General features: G+C 45.0%; 3 protein-coding genes across 3 annotated transcripts; all 3 read left to right on the top strand.

Moving 5' to 3' along the window:
* Positions 1-1,225: 1,225 nt before the first annotated feature.
* BHQ10_002886 (uncharacterized protein) lies at positions 1,226-3,073 on the top strand (the record flags this gene model as incomplete). The annotated part of the gene is made up of 7 exons (XM_040875080.1): positions 1,226-1,532; positions 1,606-1,860; positions 1,924-2,555; positions 2,616-2,733; positions 2,799-2,849; positions 2,908-2,933; positions 2,996-3,073. The coding sequence occupies 7 exons, from the start codon at positions 1,226-1,228 to the stop codon at positions 3,071-3,073; spliced, it is 1,467 nt and encodes a 488-aa protein (XP_040731390.1).
* A 561-nt stretch (positions 3,074-3,634) lies between these two features.
* On the top strand, positions 3,635-5,281 carry BHQ10_002885 (uncharacterized protein; the record flags this gene model as incomplete). The annotated part of the gene is made up of 2 exons (XM_040875079.1): positions 3,635-4,071; positions 4,153-5,281. 2 exons carry the CDS (start codon positions 3,635-3,637, stop codon positions 5,279-5,281), a joined length of 1,566 nt encoding a protein of 521 aa, XP_040731389.1.
* Positions 5,282-6,438: 1,157 nt separating this feature from the next.
* BHQ10_002884 (uncharacterized protein) lies at positions 6,439-7,991 on the top strand (the record flags this gene model as incomplete). The annotated part of the gene is made up of 5 exons (XM_040875078.1): positions 6,439-6,650; positions 6,708-7,081; positions 7,132-7,500; positions 7,552-7,791; positions 7,846-7,991. 5 exons carry the CDS (start codon positions 6,439-6,441, stop codon positions 7,989-7,991), a joined length of 1,341 nt encoding a protein of 446 aa, XP_040731388.1.
* Between the last annotated feature and the right edge of the window lie 15,013 nt (positions 7,992-23,004).

The following is a 23,004-nucleotide window of genomic DNA, read 5'->3' as shown; positions in this document are numbered from 1 at the left end:
CTTGTGTAGCATATTGCCACTAGTTCCACAAAATCTGCTGCCTGCTTGTCTAATGGCATCTCACTTTTTGATAATCTACTACGAAGGAAGCGAATGGCACTCCTCTTTAATAGCGCTCAAGTAAGAGCCCAGATGAATATGGACATAATTTATAAACAGCACATCTCGTGATGATGTATATTTTGCTTAAGATCATCCATTATCCCTACTTAGGTGCATTAGTCAGGCTGTATGTTGATTCCGCCTCCAAGCGCAGAAACTCCGTTCTTGCAGTAGACTTGTGATGATAATCTCTAGTGCAGTGCGCAGGTAAGCACTGGCTAGTATCAAATACTCGCGCATTGCGAACTTGCCGCCTTTCATCGTCTATGCCTACGTATGTAGCCTTATGTCTAAGTACGTTTTTCTGCATGAGATACGACGTAAGACCCAGTACCCCGCTTAATAAGTAGCAAAAGCTGTCATATATAACACACTTAGTTATTAAGCCCTTATTTATCTTCACGGAGATTTCCTGCTAGATAGTACATAGCTAAAATTATCAAACTAGAGCGGACAGATAAACCTATATTGATAAGACTAAACTACTAAGTAGTCTTCAAGACTGCTAGTTCTACTTAACTCCGAGTTTGATTTCATCATGATTGTGGACCAGGAACAGCCATTCTGTTTGTGTAGCAACTTGACAGGCTTACCCTGGCTATTGTATGAGATACAGCTAGGCATTTTGAACAGATGAATGAGGGTTTAATGGAATCTGATCTTTGCAACAAACGTCACCAAGACCTTGCAATTGCTCCAAGACCCCCTCATGCATAATCTCTCCCATCGTGGATCCCTCTAAGCCCTTAAGCTCGTTTAGTGCTCGTAAGTGGCGGATAGTGCCTGTGAGTTACATTCCGAGTATAGTTGCCCTGTTAGGTAGTAGGTAGACTACCGGGGTTATGGTTTCGTCCATGCTAGATATACTCGAGACATAAACGGAGCCGAGGATTTCTGCTCAACGATTGGTTTCAACCACCCGGCACCATATGTTCCTCCCCATGTAGGATTCTCCATTTTGAGAATTTAGGATCCTCCGCACTTGCATGACGCATGGATTGAGGAGAATCTCTTATAAAGAGCTAGTTAGCGAGCCCAAATGCCCAGGCCTTTGTTTTCCAACCCAGCTAATTGAGTAATTTGTGAAGAGCAGCCAGATTTGTATCGCTCAATTTTGCTCATCATGGCTGCCACAAGCTTGATCGATGGTGTCTCGAATCTTTTGCGACAAGATAATCTTCCCTATACTCTCATAGGTGGACTTGCAGTTATAGTTCTAGTCTCCTGGGTGACATATTTGAATGACCCCCTCAGGTCTATTCCTGGCCCATTCTGGGCACGATGGGGTCCCGCATGGTTGGTATACTGGGCTCGACATGGAACTATGCATCGAAAAATGATCAAGATGCATGAAAAGTACGGAGGGTTGGTCCGAACAGCTCCCAATGAAGTGAGCTTCTCGAATCCAGAGTATCTCAAAGTTGTGTATGGTTAGTGGAATCCTAGCTGCTTGTACTTGATACTCAAACAGCAAAATCTAATGCATATACTTTGATATCATAGGTGCCGGCAGCGACTTCTACAAAAGTGACTGGTATAGCGTGTGGCAGGGGCGTCGCAAATGGGATCTTTTCGGCGAGCGCAGTGAAGCCATTCATCGAGCACAACGGAGATTGGTCAGTCAAATATACTCACTGTCCAATATGAAGAAGTTGGAACCCTATGTGGATAACGCAACAACGTTGTTTCTTCAAAAGCTGAAAGACATGTCCGGGAAAGAGATGAACATGACCAAATGGGCTCAACTCTACGCCTTTGGTGAGTTTTATCTAGAGCTCATTTTCAGTTTTGGTTTCAATCTACTAATAAAAGGAATATTAGATGTTATCGGAGAAGTAACGTTTTCCAAAACGTTCGGCTTTCTAGAAGCCGGCGAAGATATTCACGGCGCTTTTACTCTGATCGATAACTCATTACGCTCGGCAGCTTGGGTAGGCTACGTACCTTGGGTATACTGGGCCAACGTGCGGTTTGCCCCTATTATTGGAAATCGCCTTGGAGTTCTCGGACGTCAAAACGGGTTGTTGACCTTCGCCGCAAAAGCCATCAAAGAGCGCAAGGAAAGAGGTAGCGACCACCAAGATGTTCTGGATCAATTGTTCGAAGTTCAAAAAGAAAAGCCGGAATTTGATGATATTTGTATCACGTCAATGGTTGCAAGCAACGTCTTTGCCGGAAGCGATTCCACGTCCATATCCGTATCGGCCTTTATCTACCATATCATCAAAAACCCGCAATATAAAGCGAGACTAGTGTCGGAGATTGACGAGGCGGCAAAAGCCAATAATATTAAGCATGGTGAAATCTTTCCGATTGATGTTGGCAATAACATGCCGTATCTACAGGCATGCCTGCAAGAGGCTATTCGTTGCCATCCTGCTGTTGGAATGAATCTAGGCCGAGTTGCGCCGCCACAAGGTATCGAGATAGATGGAACATATATCCCTGGTGGTGTAGGTTACCCTTCACTATATGATCGGTCTCTTAGATAACTGACGAGTCATACTGTCTAGACTGTCGTTGGAGCGAATGCGTGGGTCGTCCACCAACACAAGGAGACTTTCGGTGACGATGCCGATAAATTCAGGCCGGACAGGTGGTTGGAGGAACCGGAACGTGTAAGCCAGATGAGTAAGTCTCTTATTAAATGCTTTCTGACAACAAAATTACGTCAATGGAATTCTAATGATTTTTAGAGCGTGCATTTTTCAGCTTTGGAGCAGGATCACGATTTTGTATTGGCAAGAGTAAGTTACACTATCAAGGGTAAGCATACCAGTGTCTAGTTGCTGATCAGAGACCTAGATATTGCATGGCTAGAGCTATCAAAGGTATTCATAACGAATTTATTTTCATTTTCATTGAACCAAAGAGTATCTGACCCTGATCATAGATGGCGCCATCCCTATTTCATGACTTTGAAATCGAGCTTGTCAATCCGGACGCGAGCTTGCAAGAGATCGCCATGTAAGCCAAGTTTTCCCTAGTGCGTCTATCCAAATCGAAGCTCATTTCCATAGGTCATTTGTGAAACTAGAGGGCCTTCAGGTGACTGTTTCGCCGAGAAATTGAGTCAACTAGACTCCTCCGCACTGTTCAGTCTTCAACTTGTGGGCTAGCGCCTTTGTTTTTAGCTGAAGGCAGTTTCTCCTAAGTGGATTTTGTCACTATTGATCGTTACACTTATTGCGGATAAGCTTATACCACAGAAATTATGACTATGCGATTTTGAGCAGATGTCAGAAGCTCTAGGAGGCTATTGATTACATTTGTTTGTTTAAGCTATACCACAGATGAATTCATCTGACTTATTGAAGTGTTCCAAACAGCAAAGACGCACTCTTGTCGGGGCAAGCTGAAAAGACTAGTATCAAAACATTTGTATAGGATACAAGTGCCACTGTTTAAAGTTTCAACTAAGCATCGCGGCTTGATTTCTCTCTTGACACCTAGCACATAGCTTTCCCATCTGGTAATTTTGAAGCCGAGTTAAATAAGAAGATCTTGAATATTGTATGCTTCGATCATCGCAATGGCCAAGCTCGAGCAACTGCCAATAGAAGTTCTACTTCTCATCATCGGTATGGTCCGACCGAACCGAGACTTCTTGGCTTTCTCGCGGACCAGTCGCTCCATCCACAATCTGACCAAAAACGAATTACAGATGCGACGAAAGTATCGTCGCATTCGAATCAAGGAAAGTAGCGATTTTGACAAGGCTTTTGCTATCTTACTGTCTATCTTGCGTCTACCTCAGCTTGGCGACTATGTTCACCATATTGAATTTGACCGGCCACCCAGCGGATACGCTGACTATGAAATCAAGAACGACGACCTGAAGGAACTCAGCGATGAAGACCATACGAGATTGCGGCAAACCGTCAAAGATGCCGGCTTCACAGGCGAATATGGGGAGAAGATTATTAACATGGTCTTACAGCCGAACAATTTTCAAGGGGCTTATTATGGGTTAGTTCATACCGCCTAATTGTTCTCATCTCATTATATGACTATTGCTACAGGATGAACGCATGTCTGACAGCACTTTAGAACCAGACAGGACGAATTGCGACCTTCTTGGGTCGCCCAGGCACTCACGGCGCTGCTGGTTTCTGTGTCTCCTAACTTGGAATCCATGGCGGCAAGCCAACCTATGTTTAATTTCACTGGATATCATGATGCGGAAACTCGTGCGAGGATGGGGATGACAGAGGAGATCCTGCGATTTCCACTTGAAAAATTACTAATAGAAACCAACGCTCAGCCGGAAGATAAACTCTACCTACAAAATCTACGCTCCGTAGAGATTCTCCCGCACCAAGATAGCACCTGGGAGGATGAGCGATTCTACACAGGTTTCGATTTATTTGGTATGATTTCATTATTCGATCAACTTCCATCCATGGAGCGTATTGGAGTTGACACTGTGATTGAGGATGAGAATGGGCTCCATGACCTCGAACCCGCCTCGTCGAATATTAGTCGAATCCGGATCGACCATTCCAACTTGCAAACATGGTTTCTCTCGCCTCTAATCAATTCATGTAAAGTTCTGAGAGAATTTCACTATACCATCGGTGGTCGTAGCAGCCTTGATGGCTCATTTGCGGCTTTCAATCCTCGGACTTTCCTCAAAGCGCTCCTGGGCCACAAGATAACTGTAGAAATTCTGCATGTCGATGCGGACAATGACTGTTACTTTGCTGAGATGGAAGAATACGGTGATCATCGAGCGGTTGAACGCGAAGAGAATGAACAAGAACCGGCTCACAATGATCCACAGGGACTTTGGGAGCGAACCGGTTCTCTACGAGACCTTTCGGCTTTGTCTAAGCTTAATATCGGAATTGGAATTCTCTTGTTCTTAGCGCTAGGCACTCAAGGTATGGAAGCAGGGGACCCTTATAATACATCATTTGACGGGCTTGTGCTTGCGGAATCGTTGCCGGACACCCTTGAATCACTCGTCATCATAGGGTATGAAAAGGGCGTTCGGGCGGACTTTGACAAAATCATCGACCAGTTCATGATTGATAAGGATGAAAAGTTGCCCAAGTTGAAGCACGTCACTGGTATTGAAGAAATGATCAAGAGGGCCGAGACAGTCCGTTCTCCAGACGACGAGAGCGAACTCCTGTGGGAACCTGAGGAAGAGGAGTGGTCAGAGTACGAATACTGATTAGTTCCATTACATTGCATACTGTGTGTTTAAGATTTGACAAAATTTGAACGATTTTCGTGCGGCGTCAACGAGGGTTGTTAAGTTGCCACACGGGAAAGTCGGGAGTTAGAGAAAGGCGCGGATGCTGGTGCAAACCAAGTCAAATATTGCATAGTAGGGCGTGTAGAATACGAGATTCATTTGTTGTCATGTTGTTCAATGCTACATCAGGCTATTCAGTAACTATAAGGAGCACTGATATTTGGGGGATCTCACTTCGGGCAGGGCTCAACATGTTTGCCCACCCCGATCCCGTATATACTGCACCAACGAAGCTCTCTCATCGAGTCTGTGTACCACGAAATAAATTTGTCTCCACTAGAGAAATGGACCATATATCGAAAAATACGTAATGCCTCGGCCAAAGAAGCGAAGGCTACACACTGAGATGACTTTGCAGCCCGCTAGTAGTTGATCCTCAGATCACTGCTAAATTAATTCGATCATTGAAACCGATTGGATTCTCGTTCATAAGGTACATCAAACCTCTCAATTGCTGCGGAGTAGCTGAGCAGATTATTTGCTTATAAATACTACAAGCACTCCCTAAACTAATTCATTTGCTGGGTAGTGAGGGCCTTTGCTGTTTTCGGCTACTTAGGCAAGCCCTAATTTAGGGCGCGCACCGGACAACTGAGACTCCCTTTTGCTGCTTCAGGAAGTAGATGTATTGCGACCCCAGCATTTGTGAGCGGTTATTCCTTTTTATTCAATTTTATTGACATGGATTGTTCATTAATATTGGCTAAGACTTCGATGACTCCATCTAGCGTGATCTTTGATCGACTTTTCTTTTTCCCTCGGTGATCATTCGATTTCTTCCTTTATAATCACGGTCGCCTAAGATAATAAGTAAGCATTGCATGGATGGCTTGATTCTTCAGTAGATGTCACACGCTTAATTGGACATCACCACCGTTGTCAAAAGCGCAAGCTTCGAAGGAGAATTTTCCTGCAGACCTCGGTTTATTTCATGGACGACATCACCTCGCATTTCCATTATGGTTCACACTAATTTATCTCAAACAACATCGACCATTGAGACTTACACAGAAGAAAGCCGCGCTGAGCAGTCAACCCAAGATATCGGTGCAAATTCCTCGACAACAAGCACAATGAGTCACAACGACGCAACAGCATTCGATGAAAAGCCAGCAGAAAGCACAGCTTCGGATGGCGTGCTACAGACCACAGACGAAGAAAATAACAATAAGATCGAGCCCGAAAAACCAAAGGAATCAGTGCACAGTGTATCATCAGTACCGAATGGAGGAGCACAGGCCTGGTTACAGGTTCTTGCGGCTCATTTCCTATTTTTCAACTCATGGTGAGTTATATCATGTATCTAACCAAAAAAAAACCCCCCGACTAATTCATTTTCAAGGGGCATTGTCAATACCTTCGGTTCCTATGAGACATATTACAGTGTCGATCTACTCTCCACTTCATCTTCATCCGCCATATCATGGATAGGATCCATTCAAGCATTTCTGTTATTATTTGTTGGCGCCCTGACAGGGCCTCTCTATGATGCAGGATACGCTCGTCATTTGACTATCAGTGGCTCCTTCTTCCTTGTGTTTGGTCAGATGATGTTGAGTCTTTGCAAAGAGTATTGGCAGGKTCTGCTCGCTCAGGGATTCTGTGTCGGAATCGGATGCGGATTACTGTGCGTGCCTAGCACTGCTATTCTCGCCCAGTATTTCAGTACCAAGATTGCAACAGCCGTGGGATTCACGGCCGCCGGTAGTAGTTTTGGTAAGCCTCTTCAAAATGTCACCAGACGGCTTTTTATTGACAATCGACAGGTGGCATCATCTACCCGGTTGTCTTTCACAAACTCCAACCCAGCATCGGTTTCCCCTGGGCCACTCGAGTGATTGGCTTTCTCATCCTTGCAACACAACTCATTGCCATCGCCGTCTACAAAGTCCGAATTCTACCAGAAAAGAAACGTGCCATTCTAGATTTTGCGGCTTTCAAAGAACCGGCATACGTCATCTTCGTTTTCAGCGCATTTGTCGGTTTCATGGGACTGTATCAGCCTTTCTTCTATGTCCAGACATTTGCAATTGAGAAACACATCACCAACGGGAATCTCGGCTTCTATATACTTGCCATCATGAACGCTACCAGTGCTTTTGGTCGAATTATTCCGGGCATATTATCCGATAAAAGTAAGTGCATTTTTTGAATTGTTCGAAACCTGATCTCTAACACCAACTTAGTCGGCCCTATGAATGTCATGATCCCTTGTGCCATCATCTCGGCAATGCTCTGCCTCTGCATCATTGCTGTCAAAAACGCCGCTGGTCTGGTCGTTCTCATGGCATTTTATGGCTTCTTTTCTGGAACCTTTGTCTCATCACCCAATGCAATTGTGGTGCATCTTTCAGCCCACAATCGAGCCAAAATCGGAACAAGACTGGGTCAAATGTTCGGAGTTATCTCGTTCGGCATGTTGATCGGTATGTCCCTCTCCTTGTCAGTCAAATTCAAGATAGTACTAACTTCCTGCTTAGGTACTCCCGTCGGTGGTGTTGTCCTCGATGATCACGGATACAATTCTCTCTGGATATTCTCCGGCGTCCTAGTCGCAGCTTCAGGTGTATTCATCATTGTGAGCCGCAAATTTTACAGGGGCTTAGGACTGATGACAAAAGCGTGATTTGAAGTCAGTTTATTATTTTTGTAGTTTTAAGTTTTTCTCTACTTTCTATTTGTTTTAATGATTGATTTCTTGCTATCACATTTGGCACTTGAAGGTGTTAGGGCTTCCTTTTATGCATATTCTGAGGTCGACATAAAATACGGCATTGAGAGCAAGTAAAAATATAAATAATTTTGTCAAATTCAATATTTTGGTCAACAGAAAACGAGGTCCGACTGTAACAATTGTGAAATACAGTCACTTTTTATTATGAGTCGCTTAATTGCAGAATATAGCAGGTAGAAACTACGCCGCTACTGCTTCAATCCCTTCTTCCATGCCTTTCTTCTTCGAGTATAATGTTGTATGACTACTGCTGAGGGCAGACTGCCGCTATAGATGTTTACGTAGACCCCATATGCTGGCATAACCTGACAATATCAGTAGCAAGGCCAGTCATCAGGTAGCCGAAGATGGTCACTAAACTGGTACATAGAAACCTTCGGCGTCGAGGAGAGAGCCGGTGATACGCTAAACAAGTGATTCATAAGACTGACGATGAAAGTGTATTCGAAAGAGTAATATAGACCTTTCTCCCATGATTGCCAACAAGTATCAAAAGCCTCGGAAGTCATAGGTTTGTAGGGAAGGTAGCAAAGATGTCATTCTCGTAGTACCAAGTGGCTGCACTCGAGAACCCTGAAAATTTGTGTGTAATGTAGATCGTCGAAAATAGCTGTCATCGGGGAACAAGTTGAAGATCGGGCAAAAAATCAATATGATCTTGATAATGCATTCTCATGGATTTGATTGAATCCTCAACTCTGGACTTCTGGGTGGACTGATGTTTCATCCGAGAGAAAGACTAATCTCATGCGGCGGATGGGAGTATAATGGACTGTACATGCTTTAGCATCTGCGTGTTGATTTCTAAAAGCTCAGCTGATTCCATGCAATGTATTTTATGTTTGGACCATCAGAAAAGGTCAACTCGTAGATTTGGTCGATGCCAAATGCTGTACGATGATAGTGTACCCTTATACAAACATCCACGGTCCAGGTTTTTCGGTGCAACACAATTTGAAAGCCTTCTGGAACCGTCTGACAGTTGGTAGCACAATCTATATTGTCTAGGAGACACCTGGTTTTCTTGTCAAGGATTGACTGTTCAGACTATTGCAAATCCATAACTAGCTGACCGACAGCCATATACGGCCATATCATGGTGGTCTCTAGGGCTTTGCGGCAATAGAGATGGATTTCATATTTCAAGGTGTGGTTCAAGGCTTCCTAACAGGATTGGAATTAGGCCAATTGTTCGATCAAAAGACAACAAATCTCTGTCGTGTTTCAATATTCGAGCTTTGCTCCCAATGCAAGCTCCTTAAAGCCTTCAAGGAATGATATCTGTCACTTCTCAAGTGAACCATAATCCTCCAAATCACTGAAACCCGGTGCGTCTTTACCTAGTATTGTACAATTCGAGGCAGCTCAGAACCTGTATCAATTCTTGTCTTCGCCCATCGTGTACTGTAATTTATCTAGCATTGATACAACTGTAGCATCGTGACTACGCATAAGCTATCAGGACATCAAGCTCATATACTAGTAAATCAGACAAGTAAGAGTATCATTAGATTCCAGAGAAAGTAAATAGAAATGAATTGAGCGCAACTCATCACACTTGGCTTTTGAGAAGCAGGTATGGAAGATGACGAGAACATACTAACGAACTTCATCAGTTCACGATGGGTAATCCAGTAACTACATTTTGGCCTGACCAGCAAGCATGGTATATACATAGACATATCCAGTGCAGTACGGATGCCTTCTTGTAATACATGTCCTTGACTTCTTGATACCTATTCTCGAAGCCCGAAGGATGAATATTTGATAGACTGATTTCAGCGGGTCCTTTGGGATTCATTCGCACTGAGCAATGACTAAATGAGCATGACATTGCTCCACAGGGATTGGCTAGAAAATCATTCAATTATTCCCCTCTTTTCTTGTTCATTAGGGTCTGGGATTTGTTACCAATTTACGGGGTCTTTGATTGAAGCTAGAGTGCCGTACGAAATACCTCTTTCAGCCATGGATTAGAGGCGGTTCAAGAATCATGCATCGTGGGGGTGTGATACATTTCAATACATTTTCAGGGAGAAAGCATACAGGTTATGGACAAACGACTGCATTTGCCGAGGTATTACCGTACAGCTTCTAACGTACTCATCGGCGCCGAATTTCACGTCTAATGGCATATAAAGGCAGAACTATTGAAAAAGTGATACATATTAGTTAGGGGTTTCGAATCCAATCTGATTATATCATCTATCGATTATTGAACCCACGGCAATCCGGCAGACTTTTGCCGAACAAAAAGCCGAACTATCTCCCTCGATATACACTTTTCCATTTCCACATAAACCTCCGGGGAGCAGTACTCTGTACGAGCTTCACGGAAACAACAAGGATAAGATTTTAGCAAAGTTCGGCCATTTCAAAATGATTAGCCTGAATGGCAGTGAATTGCCACGCGTGTTGAACCCACTTAGCTCTTCGGTTTTCTGGGTCATTCCCCTAGTTTCTTTCCGAATTTGACACGGAGCAATTCGATAGTGATAACTGTGTATGCATCTGGCTGGGTATTGCATCAGTTGTCAGGTATTGCATGATCCTTTTTTGACTGATCCCTCTTTATGTGCTCGGAGAATTGTCATGACATCAATCAAGCACTTGACTTGGATCACATGCAGTACATAAATTTCAAGGAATCTAATGCTAGCAGCCTTGATTTGATGTATACTGTATAGCCAGCCTGAACCCACAAAAAGCAAAAGAACCTATCTGAACTTTCGGGATGAGCTACAGTCTACGGGTATACTGTTGTTGAGTTGCCATGTGGTCGCCCACTTTTTTGACTTCGATCATAACAAGTAATACCGTATACTGCGTACGGTATGGTTTAAACTTTGAATTCTGGCTTTATCTGGCAAAATACGCGAGCAAACCACTTAGCGTCTGAGTTTTTCCGAGGACATAGCTAGATTTTGACTACATAGTCGTGTTGAATCTGTACGACGTAAAGGAGCGACTCAGTAGAAGCCTCGTATAGGATTCAGTATCACGACTGGACCGTCATGATATTGTTGGTACCGTAACGTATTTCTTGGCCTCTTACAAATTAAATGTATACATGATGGCAACAAACGTTGGCAACACCTTCAGACCTGTAAAAATACAAGTTACATATTAACGTGTCAAAGTAATATCTGCAGTCCGTATATCCGGTACGTACTAACCTACCAGCTGAATGTGTTGGAATTTGTCAGTTATTATTAATTCCAACAAGTCGTAGATTGACCATGAGTCATGCACCCACCAACGTGGACGTGATAATGCAGTTACGCGCCGATTCCAAGTCAAAGCCCTTTTGATCACGCAGATGCACGTAGTTGTTGTTGTTGTTGTCGAAGATAGAAACATCGATTCTGTATACGTGTAGCCACTCAAACAATGATCGGAGAAAATCCATGCTGGCGGGTAAAAGCGCAAAAACCACGTGAACGCTCAAGCCCTGACAGGCCAATCAAACCGCAAGCCGTGTAACAGAATCTTTTTTTATTTCCGTAGTCAAAAACCATCGATCCAGGGAAAAAGAGTACTCCGTACGATTGCTAGGTCCAGGGTGAATCGCTTAGTCCCTCCGGCCCCTCTTTTCTAGAAGGATCAATAGTTAACTGCCTGTACGTCCGTAACACTCCGTAGTACTACTCCGTACTGAGATTTCGTACTCTTGAAACCTTAATTAATGATTTCATTTCCTACGAGTCGATACTACGCCACCGACCCATTGATCTGTGCACTCCAGCCAGCTGAATAACGATGCAGAATTAGTCGGAGAGCCCGGGTTTTCCGCACTGTTCGGAGTACGCACGGAGTAGCAGTGTACGAACTAGCCAAACATTTCGTACCATTAGTCACGCATGATACGTGCTACACAACCAGTGCGTAGTCAATTAATTAGTCTCGTTCTAGAAGATCGCGATCACCACGCCAAGGCTGCACATCCCTCGCAACCACATGGCTGAGTACCCGTGCTAACTGAGACTGTATGTGCTCCGAAGTAAATCAATTTAGTGTACTCCGTACTATTTCGATGATTTTAAATAACTACGGTCGAAGGATCAGTTCCATGCTAATTAGCTAAATAGCCTTGCGAGTTGTAGGCTCGTAGGAAAACAAGACCAAGACTACCGGAACTGCGCATGATGATGCTGTCCAAAGCACAGTTACCGGTGTGATTACTCGTAACCCATCCAACATCCAACATTTCCACATCCCACGACAATCAAAGCAAACACAGGCGACACTGAATCATCTTAGCGCATGATTTTCCATGTGGCAATGGCGTCGAACTAATCACATACCACTACCAACGGACCTAATCCGATTCCAGCACTCAATGCGTTACTATCGTCGTTCCCCGTCGACGTACTAACGCTGCTAGTCCAAGCGCAAGTGCACACACAACAGCTGGTTAGTACATTGCAGCTTTGGCTCTAGCTAGCTCTTGAAGACAAAAGGCGGCTTAATCCGTCTCCATATAACAAATCCATACCTGATACAGTATGGATGCTCCGGACTCTTGATTCTACACAAGGTCGATCGCCGCGGCGAAAGGTGTAATAGTAACGTAGTACGTACACCCTGATCAACTAGCGAAGTCCCCAAGCCCAAATTGATTTTCAGCTTGTCTAGCTCTAAGCCTCAATAGACTGGACAGCGACCAACCTACCTTAAGGCTTATGGAAACTAAGGAGTGTAGATCCTTAATTMCCCTCTGGCCAGTGAGTCCGCCGTTTCGAGTGTATGACTCGATCCTTGTACAGCGTTGTCGTGTCTATCACAGTACATCAGTGCTCGTAGATCACGGAAAATTCAATTCCCACCTATTCCATTCAGATTCAATCACATCCTGACAACATCATTACGTCTTTTGACGGCGAATATCTGGATTTGTGTGCTACGATGCGGTATGTAGCTGGTTGTCTGAATGACCGTGCATCGGGTCCTCTGTGTAGGGCTAGGGTTACATTCAAACCATAGCTTTTGGACCTATTGAAACATCAACAAGTGTGAATTATCGTATTGGCCCGGTTGTTGATTTATACGCGACTGACTCATCATTCGCTTAGTTGACAGAGCTGATCAGACTATGTATTTGACTTCGTATTCCTGTATGTACTAACACAGAATCCGTAAGACCGCGTGATAAAGTAGTTGGATGAGACTAGTATCACTGCTACGTATCAATATACAACACTCCTAGCTCACTGACCAAGTCCCACCACCTCGTGGCTTTGACTTTGGCTTGATACTCATCTGGGTAGACCGAAACCTCACCACGTGTATCTACAGAGGGTGGGCTACCTTACCTGGCACGCAACTAGTCACGAATTAAGGGGCGGCGATAGCGACAAATTCAACTAGGTCGGTCAGTGTGGTCACAGTAGGGAAGCGCTAACTATGGCTGCTGGAATCCAAAGAGTCGGATTCAAGCGACTGGATTCGATAAGACGGAATCGGTCACATGGGTTCAGCGTTCTGGGAATGACCCGCCCAGTGTCAATATGGAGGGCTTGCGACGTTGGTTGATTACTCTAACGCCTCTTAGTAGTCTCAAGGTGATTACAGCGGTCAGGATAATCAACTCAAGAGTCAGAATGAAATAGTTCGTCTCATTGTAGAGTGTATCAATAGCAGAAATCGTAATAATCACACAAGCCCTCTCGCCAGTAACACCATGCAAAGCAAATGAAGACCCCTGGGGTATAAATTCCTCCCAATTTTTATACACATGATCAGCTCAAAACACCGAGGCACATACCAGCCCAAAAGAAGCAAAAAGAAAGAATAAAAAAGACATAGTTCTAATAAGACACATGAGAACGTAAACCCACTCATGAAACCGAGCCTAATTCCTGGACATCTCTTTTTTTGGTTTTCAATTAGACGACTGTTGCTGTCATAGGTCGTCCACTATGACAGCCGCGCTCATGACGCTTCATATTGCTGCGAACACTGAAGGCCTTTCCGCAGCCTGCATGTGTGCATCGGAATGGCTTCTCGCCAGTGTGGCTATGAGAGTGAATTCGGAGACTGGATGGACGAGAAAAGGCCTTGTGGCATGTACGACAGACATATCGCTCGTGATTTTGCGAGTATGGTGTCGTAGTCGAAAGAGGGAAATAGTGGTGATGTTGCCAGCCTTGGTGGGCGACAGGTGAGAGCATAGCTGGTGGTGGAACAAGTGATGATGGAGTCACTGGGGCGGAGGCGCTGTGTGCTCGTGGATAAGCCTTCTCTTCAGAATAATATGATGTCGAGGGAGTCGGCGCTGTGATTGAGGTTGTCGTAGATGAAGGACTGGGAATGGCGTGTGAAAGGCGAGAAGAGTCGTGAGAGGCGAGTGAGGAGATAGATAGGCGCTCTGATGGGTGGATTGGTGTGTTTTGAAGAGATGCAGAGATAGATGGCAAAGAAGTGCGCTGTTGGTGTGACGGATGCGAAACTGCGCTGCTGATGGATGTAGAGTGTGATCGTCCAGATGGGAGAGATGCGGGCGAGCTGCCTTCTGTAAAACCGGAGCAAGGACGCATTGGGGGTGTTGGAGGAAGAAAACCACGGCCATAGTCACCTGAATCATGGCGGGCACGTTCTAATCCATGTCAGTAAGCCAAAATTCGTCAAAAGACGTTACAGAGGGGCGGGGAGCATACTGTTTGGTGGCATGTTGTCCATTCCCTCTAAAAGACTCGATATCGATGGAAGAGAGCATTTGCGCTGTTCATCTGCTGGAGGTGACAAAGGTAGTTGAGGGGATGCTCTTTGGCTGCTGTTCACTGCGGAGAAATATGATGTCGTTGCTGATGTCGAGATTGGACTTGGTTTCTCGCGGTATTCGTCGTATTTGCGCACTGAGCCTGACAAGCTGGGAGCTGGGCTGAGATGTGGTTGAGATGAGTAGCGAGATTGTTCGCTCCATTCTGTGGAGACTAGGTTGGCGACCTTCATGATGTCCAAATTTCTCTGGCGTCTACTGTGAGCTTGGGAGGGAGCGATGGCGAGAGACAGTCCAAGTTGGGAGTCAACTGGTCAAATCGATGTAACCAGACGTGTAGTCGAAGCCAAGTACTCAAGGTAAGATGCAAGAGTAAAGGTGAGAATGTGTAAGCCTTGGCAGTTGATATGTGAAGATATTGGTAGAAATCGAGGAGCAGCGGAAAAGCGGCGTTTGAATGAGTTATGTAGGGCATACAGAGTAATAAGTAACTAGATTCGCTAGGAACGACAGGTATACGCAAGGTAGTCTCCACCTACCATGCTAGATAGAAACAGGCAGGCATGACTAGCAGACTTCCAGTCTAGTAATAAAGTTAGAGAAGGTTCGAATAAAAAACCGTAAATATCCACCAATTTTAACTCAGGTTGACTTACGACTCGAGCAGTACTAAAGTTAGAATGAGAAGTCTTGGGGCCGGGGGCGCACCCAAGCCCAACAATAATTTTAGCTTAGCTTGGTATCGTATACAGATCCACGTACACGCACGTATTATCATAATACCAAGCTTAATGATAGAGCCGTACGAATAGAACTAGGTTTTCCTGTCTTTGCCATCGTATTTTCCGGATTAATGTAATTAGCAATCCCTCGACCCGCGCCTTCCAGTCGCTCGGGTACGGATCCTGGCTGGGAGCGAGCGCTGGGACGAGCCATGGATCCTGTATCTGCTTTGCGTCTTGACTGATGATGAACAAAGTGTTCAAAAATACCAAGAAAGGTGCACACCATGATCCTGGCAGACGGATACAACCGACAGTGAGGTAGATCATTATGATAGTATTGCTATCCAGTGTGATTCCAACATGCATTAGAGAGTCTCCTGAGTTTCATATTGGACAGTTCAAGAATAAAATACCAGACCACGCGAACAGTGCCAATCTTACCAATATGGTTTGGTAAGGAGCTGGAACGTGCTTTTTATGCTGTTTTTCTCCACACTTAGATTGCGATGGACCCGAGATAATCTCGTGGCTTTTTTTCGTTCGTTTTGCTAGTAATTTTTACAGGGGCGAATTTAATTACCATACCTACGTGAGTTGCGTGGGGGGACTAACTAACTGACTCTATGATTCAGTTCAACGGTCAATAGTCTCGGATTTACATTACCGAAAGTAGTTTGGAACAGTACAATGTCTGACTCTCATCATCAAGACGTATACGTAGTCTTTATATAGCTCTGGCTTACTCGTATACAACGGATACATTTTGAAGAAGACCGCCATCACCAATCCGATTGCCGTCTCAGAAAGCAGATCTGGTGTTGGTCCAGGCTCAAGACTCGCAGACACCACCACAAAAGCGGGAGTGAGCGCCCAGTTGCAAATCAGTAACAGATCCCAGAATACGGCGCAGGACTCCATATTTTCTGCTCACCCTTGTAATTAATCCTCCGTACTAGTATACACAATGTAAGTGTAAGCGTCGAAGCGAAGGGGATCAGCCCACCCAGAGAACGGTCCCCATCGCCCATTTGGGTCTAGCCCCGAATCTTGCTGCGGTCCCAGCAACAGAGTCAATGATACAATTAGCGCCGATCTCGCCGCAGCCGTCATTACGTCGGAGTTACTGAAATTAACGTGTATTGTTGTAAGAACCATTTTGTACGGGGGTGTCTACGTAATATTTCACGCCTAGTCGAAGTGTCCTTGGTTGTCTGACGGACGGGATTTGCTCGCATATACTTCGCAAGATTCGCGTTTCACTAAGAAGCACTTGACAATATTCATCTATCAGTCGGCTAAGGTCCGATCCTACCAATGTTACTTGGCACTCGGATCTCTTGATCATGAAAAATTCTGGGTGTTCTTGCTGTTCATATCCGGTCACAATCCATTACTGGGCCACCTCGCCAATTTGTTGAAACTGACAGTCCTCGGTGTTTGCAAGGATCCCTCGAACCGTGGATTCACTGGATCGTCGCAGTTCCGGGAGTGAGCCGGGGAATTTCCTAAAGCGGGAATTCTGATAATGTCCCCATAGGATTCACTTTTGACACGAGGACCAGATTATCAATCATTGAAAGGGGATACTGTCGTCTTTGAAGCTCCCTTGGTTACATAGACAGTAATCCCAATCTGAAACGGGTGTTCTTCTCAGTGTGTCCCAAAGGTGGGCAAATACGTAGTGAGGTTAGATAGACAGTGATTATTCGGATAATCCGAGTGAATGATGCCAGATGGAAAGTATCAAGTAAACCTTAAGGCTCTTACTTTGAACTTTGCAGGGTTGTAAGTTTGTCCTTCGCAATCTGGAGTCCGAACGGGGGTGAGCGGGTGAGATACCACTGCTAATCCAAGGGATGATCTTAAAAGCCTATCCCGCAAGCGCACCCACCGATTGTCTCAGGCAGGTCTAAGCTAGCTCGAGAGCAGGTATGATATCCGCTGTTCCGGGTTGGCTCGAGACTCATGTGCCGGTGATCAGTGAGGATCCCTCCCAGAATGCAAATTTGCTTGGCGACGGAGCGAACTCGCGATAACTGCCGATTTAGGAAAAGTATGTACGCGACAGAGAGAGGGTTGCTTCTCGCTTCCGGTTGGGTTCTGATTCGTTATCTTTGAGATTTACTGCCAGGACTACGATGGACAAATACCTAGCTTCGGAGTTTACGGTATACTCGTGATTAAATCCTGCACAGCAGTCGTCTGTTCATCTACATTATATCGCAGCACGAGAACACAATGAGACTCGTCTAATATCGAGTGCATGAACCTCGGGAGATCAGATGGAGATCGACAACGCCTTCAGTGCTTTGTTCAACTCTTCAGAAAGCGGAAACGAACCTGCCTGACCGCCAGGTCAAATAAAATCAGCTGACAAAGTACGCGGATAGGCTGAAAGGGAAAAGCAAAGAAAAAGAAAATTCCCCGAATTCATGGGAATGGCTCGCAAGTGACAGGGTTCAGAGCATTTGTTGTCGACGTATGAGAGCCGAGATTTGACACCGAAGGTTTGAATTATGGACAGGGGGACCTGACGCAGAGTGCGTGGCTCGCTAGAGTCTTGACCTCTCCACATGCTCGGGTACGTAGGTTGCCGCCCCACAGGCTCGTATATGTGAGTGAGCATCTTTCGCAACGAGTCAACAGTCCGCGAACTGGGTGGTCACGAAGTCTCCGTATGCAGTTTTACTGGCATATGTATGGTATGATGTACACACAGATCATCAGATTTGGTCATCTCATATTGGTTGATCACATATAACAAGTCAAGGATAAGATTCTTGTTCAACTCTCCCGCATAGAACCCGACTGTCTCCCTTCCAGATCCGAAAAAGCAATGAAAAACGGAAACGAGATGAAGAAAAGCATTGATCACACGTTTCCAGCCACCACATGTGTCTCCTGTACCGGACGAAATCCAGAGTACGATGTCTAACATTTTTAACTCCGTCCCCTGTTGGTTACAACAAAACCTTAACTTTACTGTACGGTGTACACAGCAGAGTATTGCGGTGCTGTGGTTTGGATACCGAGGCCCTGAGCTGTATTAACGCCTTAAAGGGCTGAAATTGCGATTCCGGCGTGGTCATCACAAGGAAGCAACAACAAGCCTTCAAGGTGAGTCAGATAAGGGTTTAGAAAAGGGCCAAGACCAACGTCCTTGACGCTGCAGTGAAACGTGACTGAATGGACTAAACTGCAGTGTCATTGTCATTGTCAGGGTCAGTGTTAGTGTTAGTGTGACTGTCAGTCGGTCACAGCACATGGCGAGGCTGACGCCAAGCAAGCCCAGAACCTTTATCCATGATCTAAAATGTAAATCACAGAGTTTGCGTAATGGTACATACTGTATTGTATGTACGTTGCGAATAAGCTGTTTTTTTCGTATTGAGACTGTAACGTAGTTATTCCGATCATCCATAAGTTGAGTAATTTTTTTGGTTCGAGTACTACGTAGTATGTTTCGGCTCGAGTGTTGCCGTCGCTTGTTGTACGCATTATGCTATGTATCTATCCCAGACTGCTCAGTGACATTAATTGAAGACTACTGATCGATTATCCTTTCGATCGATTCTTTCACCCAGTCATCTGAATCTTCTCTAACAAGTCAAGTGGCTGTAGATTGTTCCCGTCCTACCCCTTACTCATGACACATCTTCCTTCGCTTGTATGTAGGCATGTCGAAGCGAGCCTCAAATTTGCGAAAAACACCAAAAATAAATCGGCTAAACCCATCAAATTTCTGGAGAAGTCAAGATCTCGCAGATCAAAATCCATCTGGATTGTCGACTTGCTGCTGCTGCTCATGGTGGTAAGGGGGGGGATTCGGGCTGCTTACGTACCCGACCCGTAAAGAGAAGAAATTGTCGGGAACCTCCCGGTCGTAACCAGTGAGAAAGCTCCAAAGTCATGAACCTCTTTTCCGCTTATGGTAATAAACTCGCCTGACTCCCCCCATACCATACGCTTGTGAATTCCGACGCGATAGGGCCCCGCAGAGCCCATTTGTCGATCATACTGTATTACGTGTACATATCCCATACGTTTATGTAGTGTGTATGTATAGGCGTATCGGACGGACGATACATCGTGAGTGATATTGTGACTTGTGCAGGCATTATCGCGTCGATCATATTCGACAAGTCGCGGAGCAAACGTACACAGGTGACATCAGGACAGGACTAACTTATCTTGAATGACTGCGTACTACGGACTACATTGCTTGAAGTTGAAGGTGAGGTCCACGTAAGCCCCCCTGTGTTGGATGTAGCTCGCGCATTACATTTTCAATCCTCAGTGGTTCATTGGCCCAAAGATTGACATTTTAAGATCGGCGCCTAACCGGAACAGGTTGACACGTTATGATGATCATCATATGTGCTGATTATGGTAAAAGGTGCTCTGTACTGATAGACTTCAACGCTTTGCAAAATTAATAAGCGGTAGCCAAATAAAAATAAGGTGATCAAGGATGTTCGAATGCTCGGCGATCTGTCAGTGTACTGAACTCTTTGGGATTGTACACATTCCGAAGTACATGGGTACTTTCTTAGACAGGCACCAAAAATCCCCGTATGGCCGTGCCTGTGCTTGATGTCCGTACGGTCGTAGGCTGCAGCTCATGCGGATATTCCGCCTCAGTGCTTATTTCCTGACTTGGCCCTGTTCACAGGAGTTCTGTATGCAACCCGGGTGAGCCTAAGCACCCCTGTAGAATCACGCAGGAAGTACTCCGTAGTATAGGCAAGGAATGGCTAGCCTTGTATTGATACCAGCTGGGTATGACTATTTCCATAGGTAATATATGTCTTTCCGCATTGGATTTTCCCTGGTTCGGTAAGAAGTACACAAGTACATACGATACGGGTCACGCAGTCACAAATCGCATACTCGAAATGGCGCATGTACTACTCCGTCCGTCCTTTTTCCGGTGCACAATTTGTAATCACGGGTTAAGAGAGCAAGTAACTATTAGTAAGTAGTCATCCTACGGCAAATGCACTTGGAAGCTGCTAGCGAGCTCAATCAGAGTTTATACTCTCTAGTACGGAGTAGACGGTGTATGTTGGCCGTAATAGTGTATTCAGTGCTAATACGAATACCAGATTTACGGTACTGTTTACCACATGGAGCAACAGCGCGGGCAGATCCGCTTGCTGATCATCGATTTGTGGCAGGTCGGATGTAACGTGAGGCACGTCGCACAGACCATTCATTGTTGCGGAAGATGCCGACCGTGAGTCGAAACTGGTACTCGATACACCGACGGACAGCCAGCTGATATGTACTGTATCGATACAATTTACGCTTGAAAGAGCGACAAAGTAATCGATAATGCTCATATTTGACCGAAGAATAACTGTTATACAATTCAAGGCTGCAGAGTGAGCAGAAAACGTATTGAAATAATCTTACGAAGAAAATCGGCATTCTGTACAAAACGATACACTCGATACACTAGAATATCACGTTGATCAACGGGCAATCAACAAGGATGGGCTGCAATAAGAGAAAAGCGACCCAATCGGACCACGCAAAACGCACAAAGTGGATCGCACCAGGACAATCATCCTTGGATTTTTTCACGTGGCATTGACCCCATAAGTAAATCCACGGTCTAGCCCTGCAAACGGCCTAGTGCGTGTGTGACATGACCCAGTAACTTTGGAAACCTTAGCGGTGCAGGCACTAAGCCCGAAGAAGAAGTGTGCTCCGCGTAATGCGCTCGCTTATTTGTGCTCTTTTTTAGCGACGGTTTTTAATTTGGAGATCTTCCCGCATTGGGTATGAAACCCGCGTTTTCTGTACGTATGCAATCATCTGCATGGTATTTACCGCTTGGTCGCGAACTCGTTGATCCATACAGATCAACTTACGCTCTTGAGACTCATAGAAGTGAAGGAAACACGCAAAAAAAGAAAAAAAAGAAAAAGAAATCAAAGATCGTCTCTTTGTGAAACAATAGTCTCATTGGCCTTTCTATTATCTTTTTTTCTATTCGCTTGGATAGATGACACCATGATCGTCGAGTTGAAAGGTCATAATGATGCAATGTGGTCTCGGAGCTGGCTTGTCTACCAGGGTTTTTGTCAACCACGATGATCCACGGGTCTATGGAACTGGATTAGGGTTACAGATTCATCACATCTGATGCCTAACTAACCTTGGCCACTGGCCATGGTGATGGTGAGCATACTCATACCTGATGTCGATGCGTATCTGCAGAATCATGACATACCAGTAATAGGTGCCTACATACATCGATGGCTGGAAACTGGAAATCAAGCCCTAATCCATCCTAGTCTTGTAGTACGTGCAGATCTTGGGAGATACGTACTCAACGTCAAGCGCTTCTTTACATGCTGTCCAAGATAATTGGCAACATAACTTCGTATAATCAAGTGAGTAACAACAAATGTAATGAACGGTTTGGACAATAAGCCTTCGATACCATTCTGGTCATGCGATCAAAGTCGTTTGATGTCTAAAGATATCTGCGAATCGTAGCATCAGAAACACCGCAAGCCAAAATAATCGGAGTCCCTAGCTGCAGCCTGTTGACGCGATACTGTGAGAATCATGCTATGGTGATACGTAGATCCACGGAGTACCGAGGTATGCTTATAATATCAATATGTACATGCTGCAGCAGGAGGTCAACGATCGCCGGCCTTGATTATTATCCTGGATGGAATGATCATCAAATGTAATATCCCGGGCTATAGATTTCGGCACTTATTCTGGAACAACTCACCGTATTCACAGGGATATGAATAAGATGATTCAGCAGTCAGATGATTGTTTGCCTAACGAAGAGCCCCCAAATATGCTTCCTCCTCAATCTTGTTCTAGGAATGGATGAATCGTGATGTGCGTCTAGGATGGATATGGGAATACCACCGGATGATTCAATATAAATGTTTACTATCTACAAGACGACCAAGTCGTTTCCGGTAACGCGATTGGGGCCGTTTTGTTTGTAGTGTGGTCGCGTACATTTTCATGGTGAATGTCGTCCATTCGTAGGTCCGCTCGTTGTTACTATCTTAGTATCTGGTCACCTTCGATGTATTGAACAATTGTGTGTTCTCTGTGAACGGATTTTAACGGAGGGTACGTTAAACGTAGCATAATGATCCCCCATGTGGGTCGACCTAACGTATTCAGGGTTCATGTTGCGCTCGAGGGCCTCAGGCATTATTAAATATCGAATATCGTTGGTCACATATTCATATTATTATTCAAATGTATAATGTAGACAGGCTTATTACAATATTTTAACGACCTCGGGTTCTTGAGCCTTTGAATATACAACTACCGCGAATACGTACCGGGACCCTCACACAACAATGACAGGTCCATACTTCAAGTCAAAAACCGTTTGGCGGTTTGACAACCAACCGGAGTTTTGACAAGGGGCCATTGCGATACGAGGCACACCCACTGTATGGACTCCGTACGC

Source organism: Talaromyces amestolkiae (genome assembly GCF_001896365.1).
Source record: "Talaromyces amestolkiae strain CIB chromosome Unknown scaffold4.1, whole genome shotgun sequence".
NCBI classification, from domain to species: Eukaryota; Fungi; Ascomycota; class Eurotiomycetes; order Eurotiales; family Trichocomaceae; genus Talaromyces; species Talaromyces amestolkiae.
This window is presented reverse-complemented; position numbering and strand designations above follow the sequence as displayed.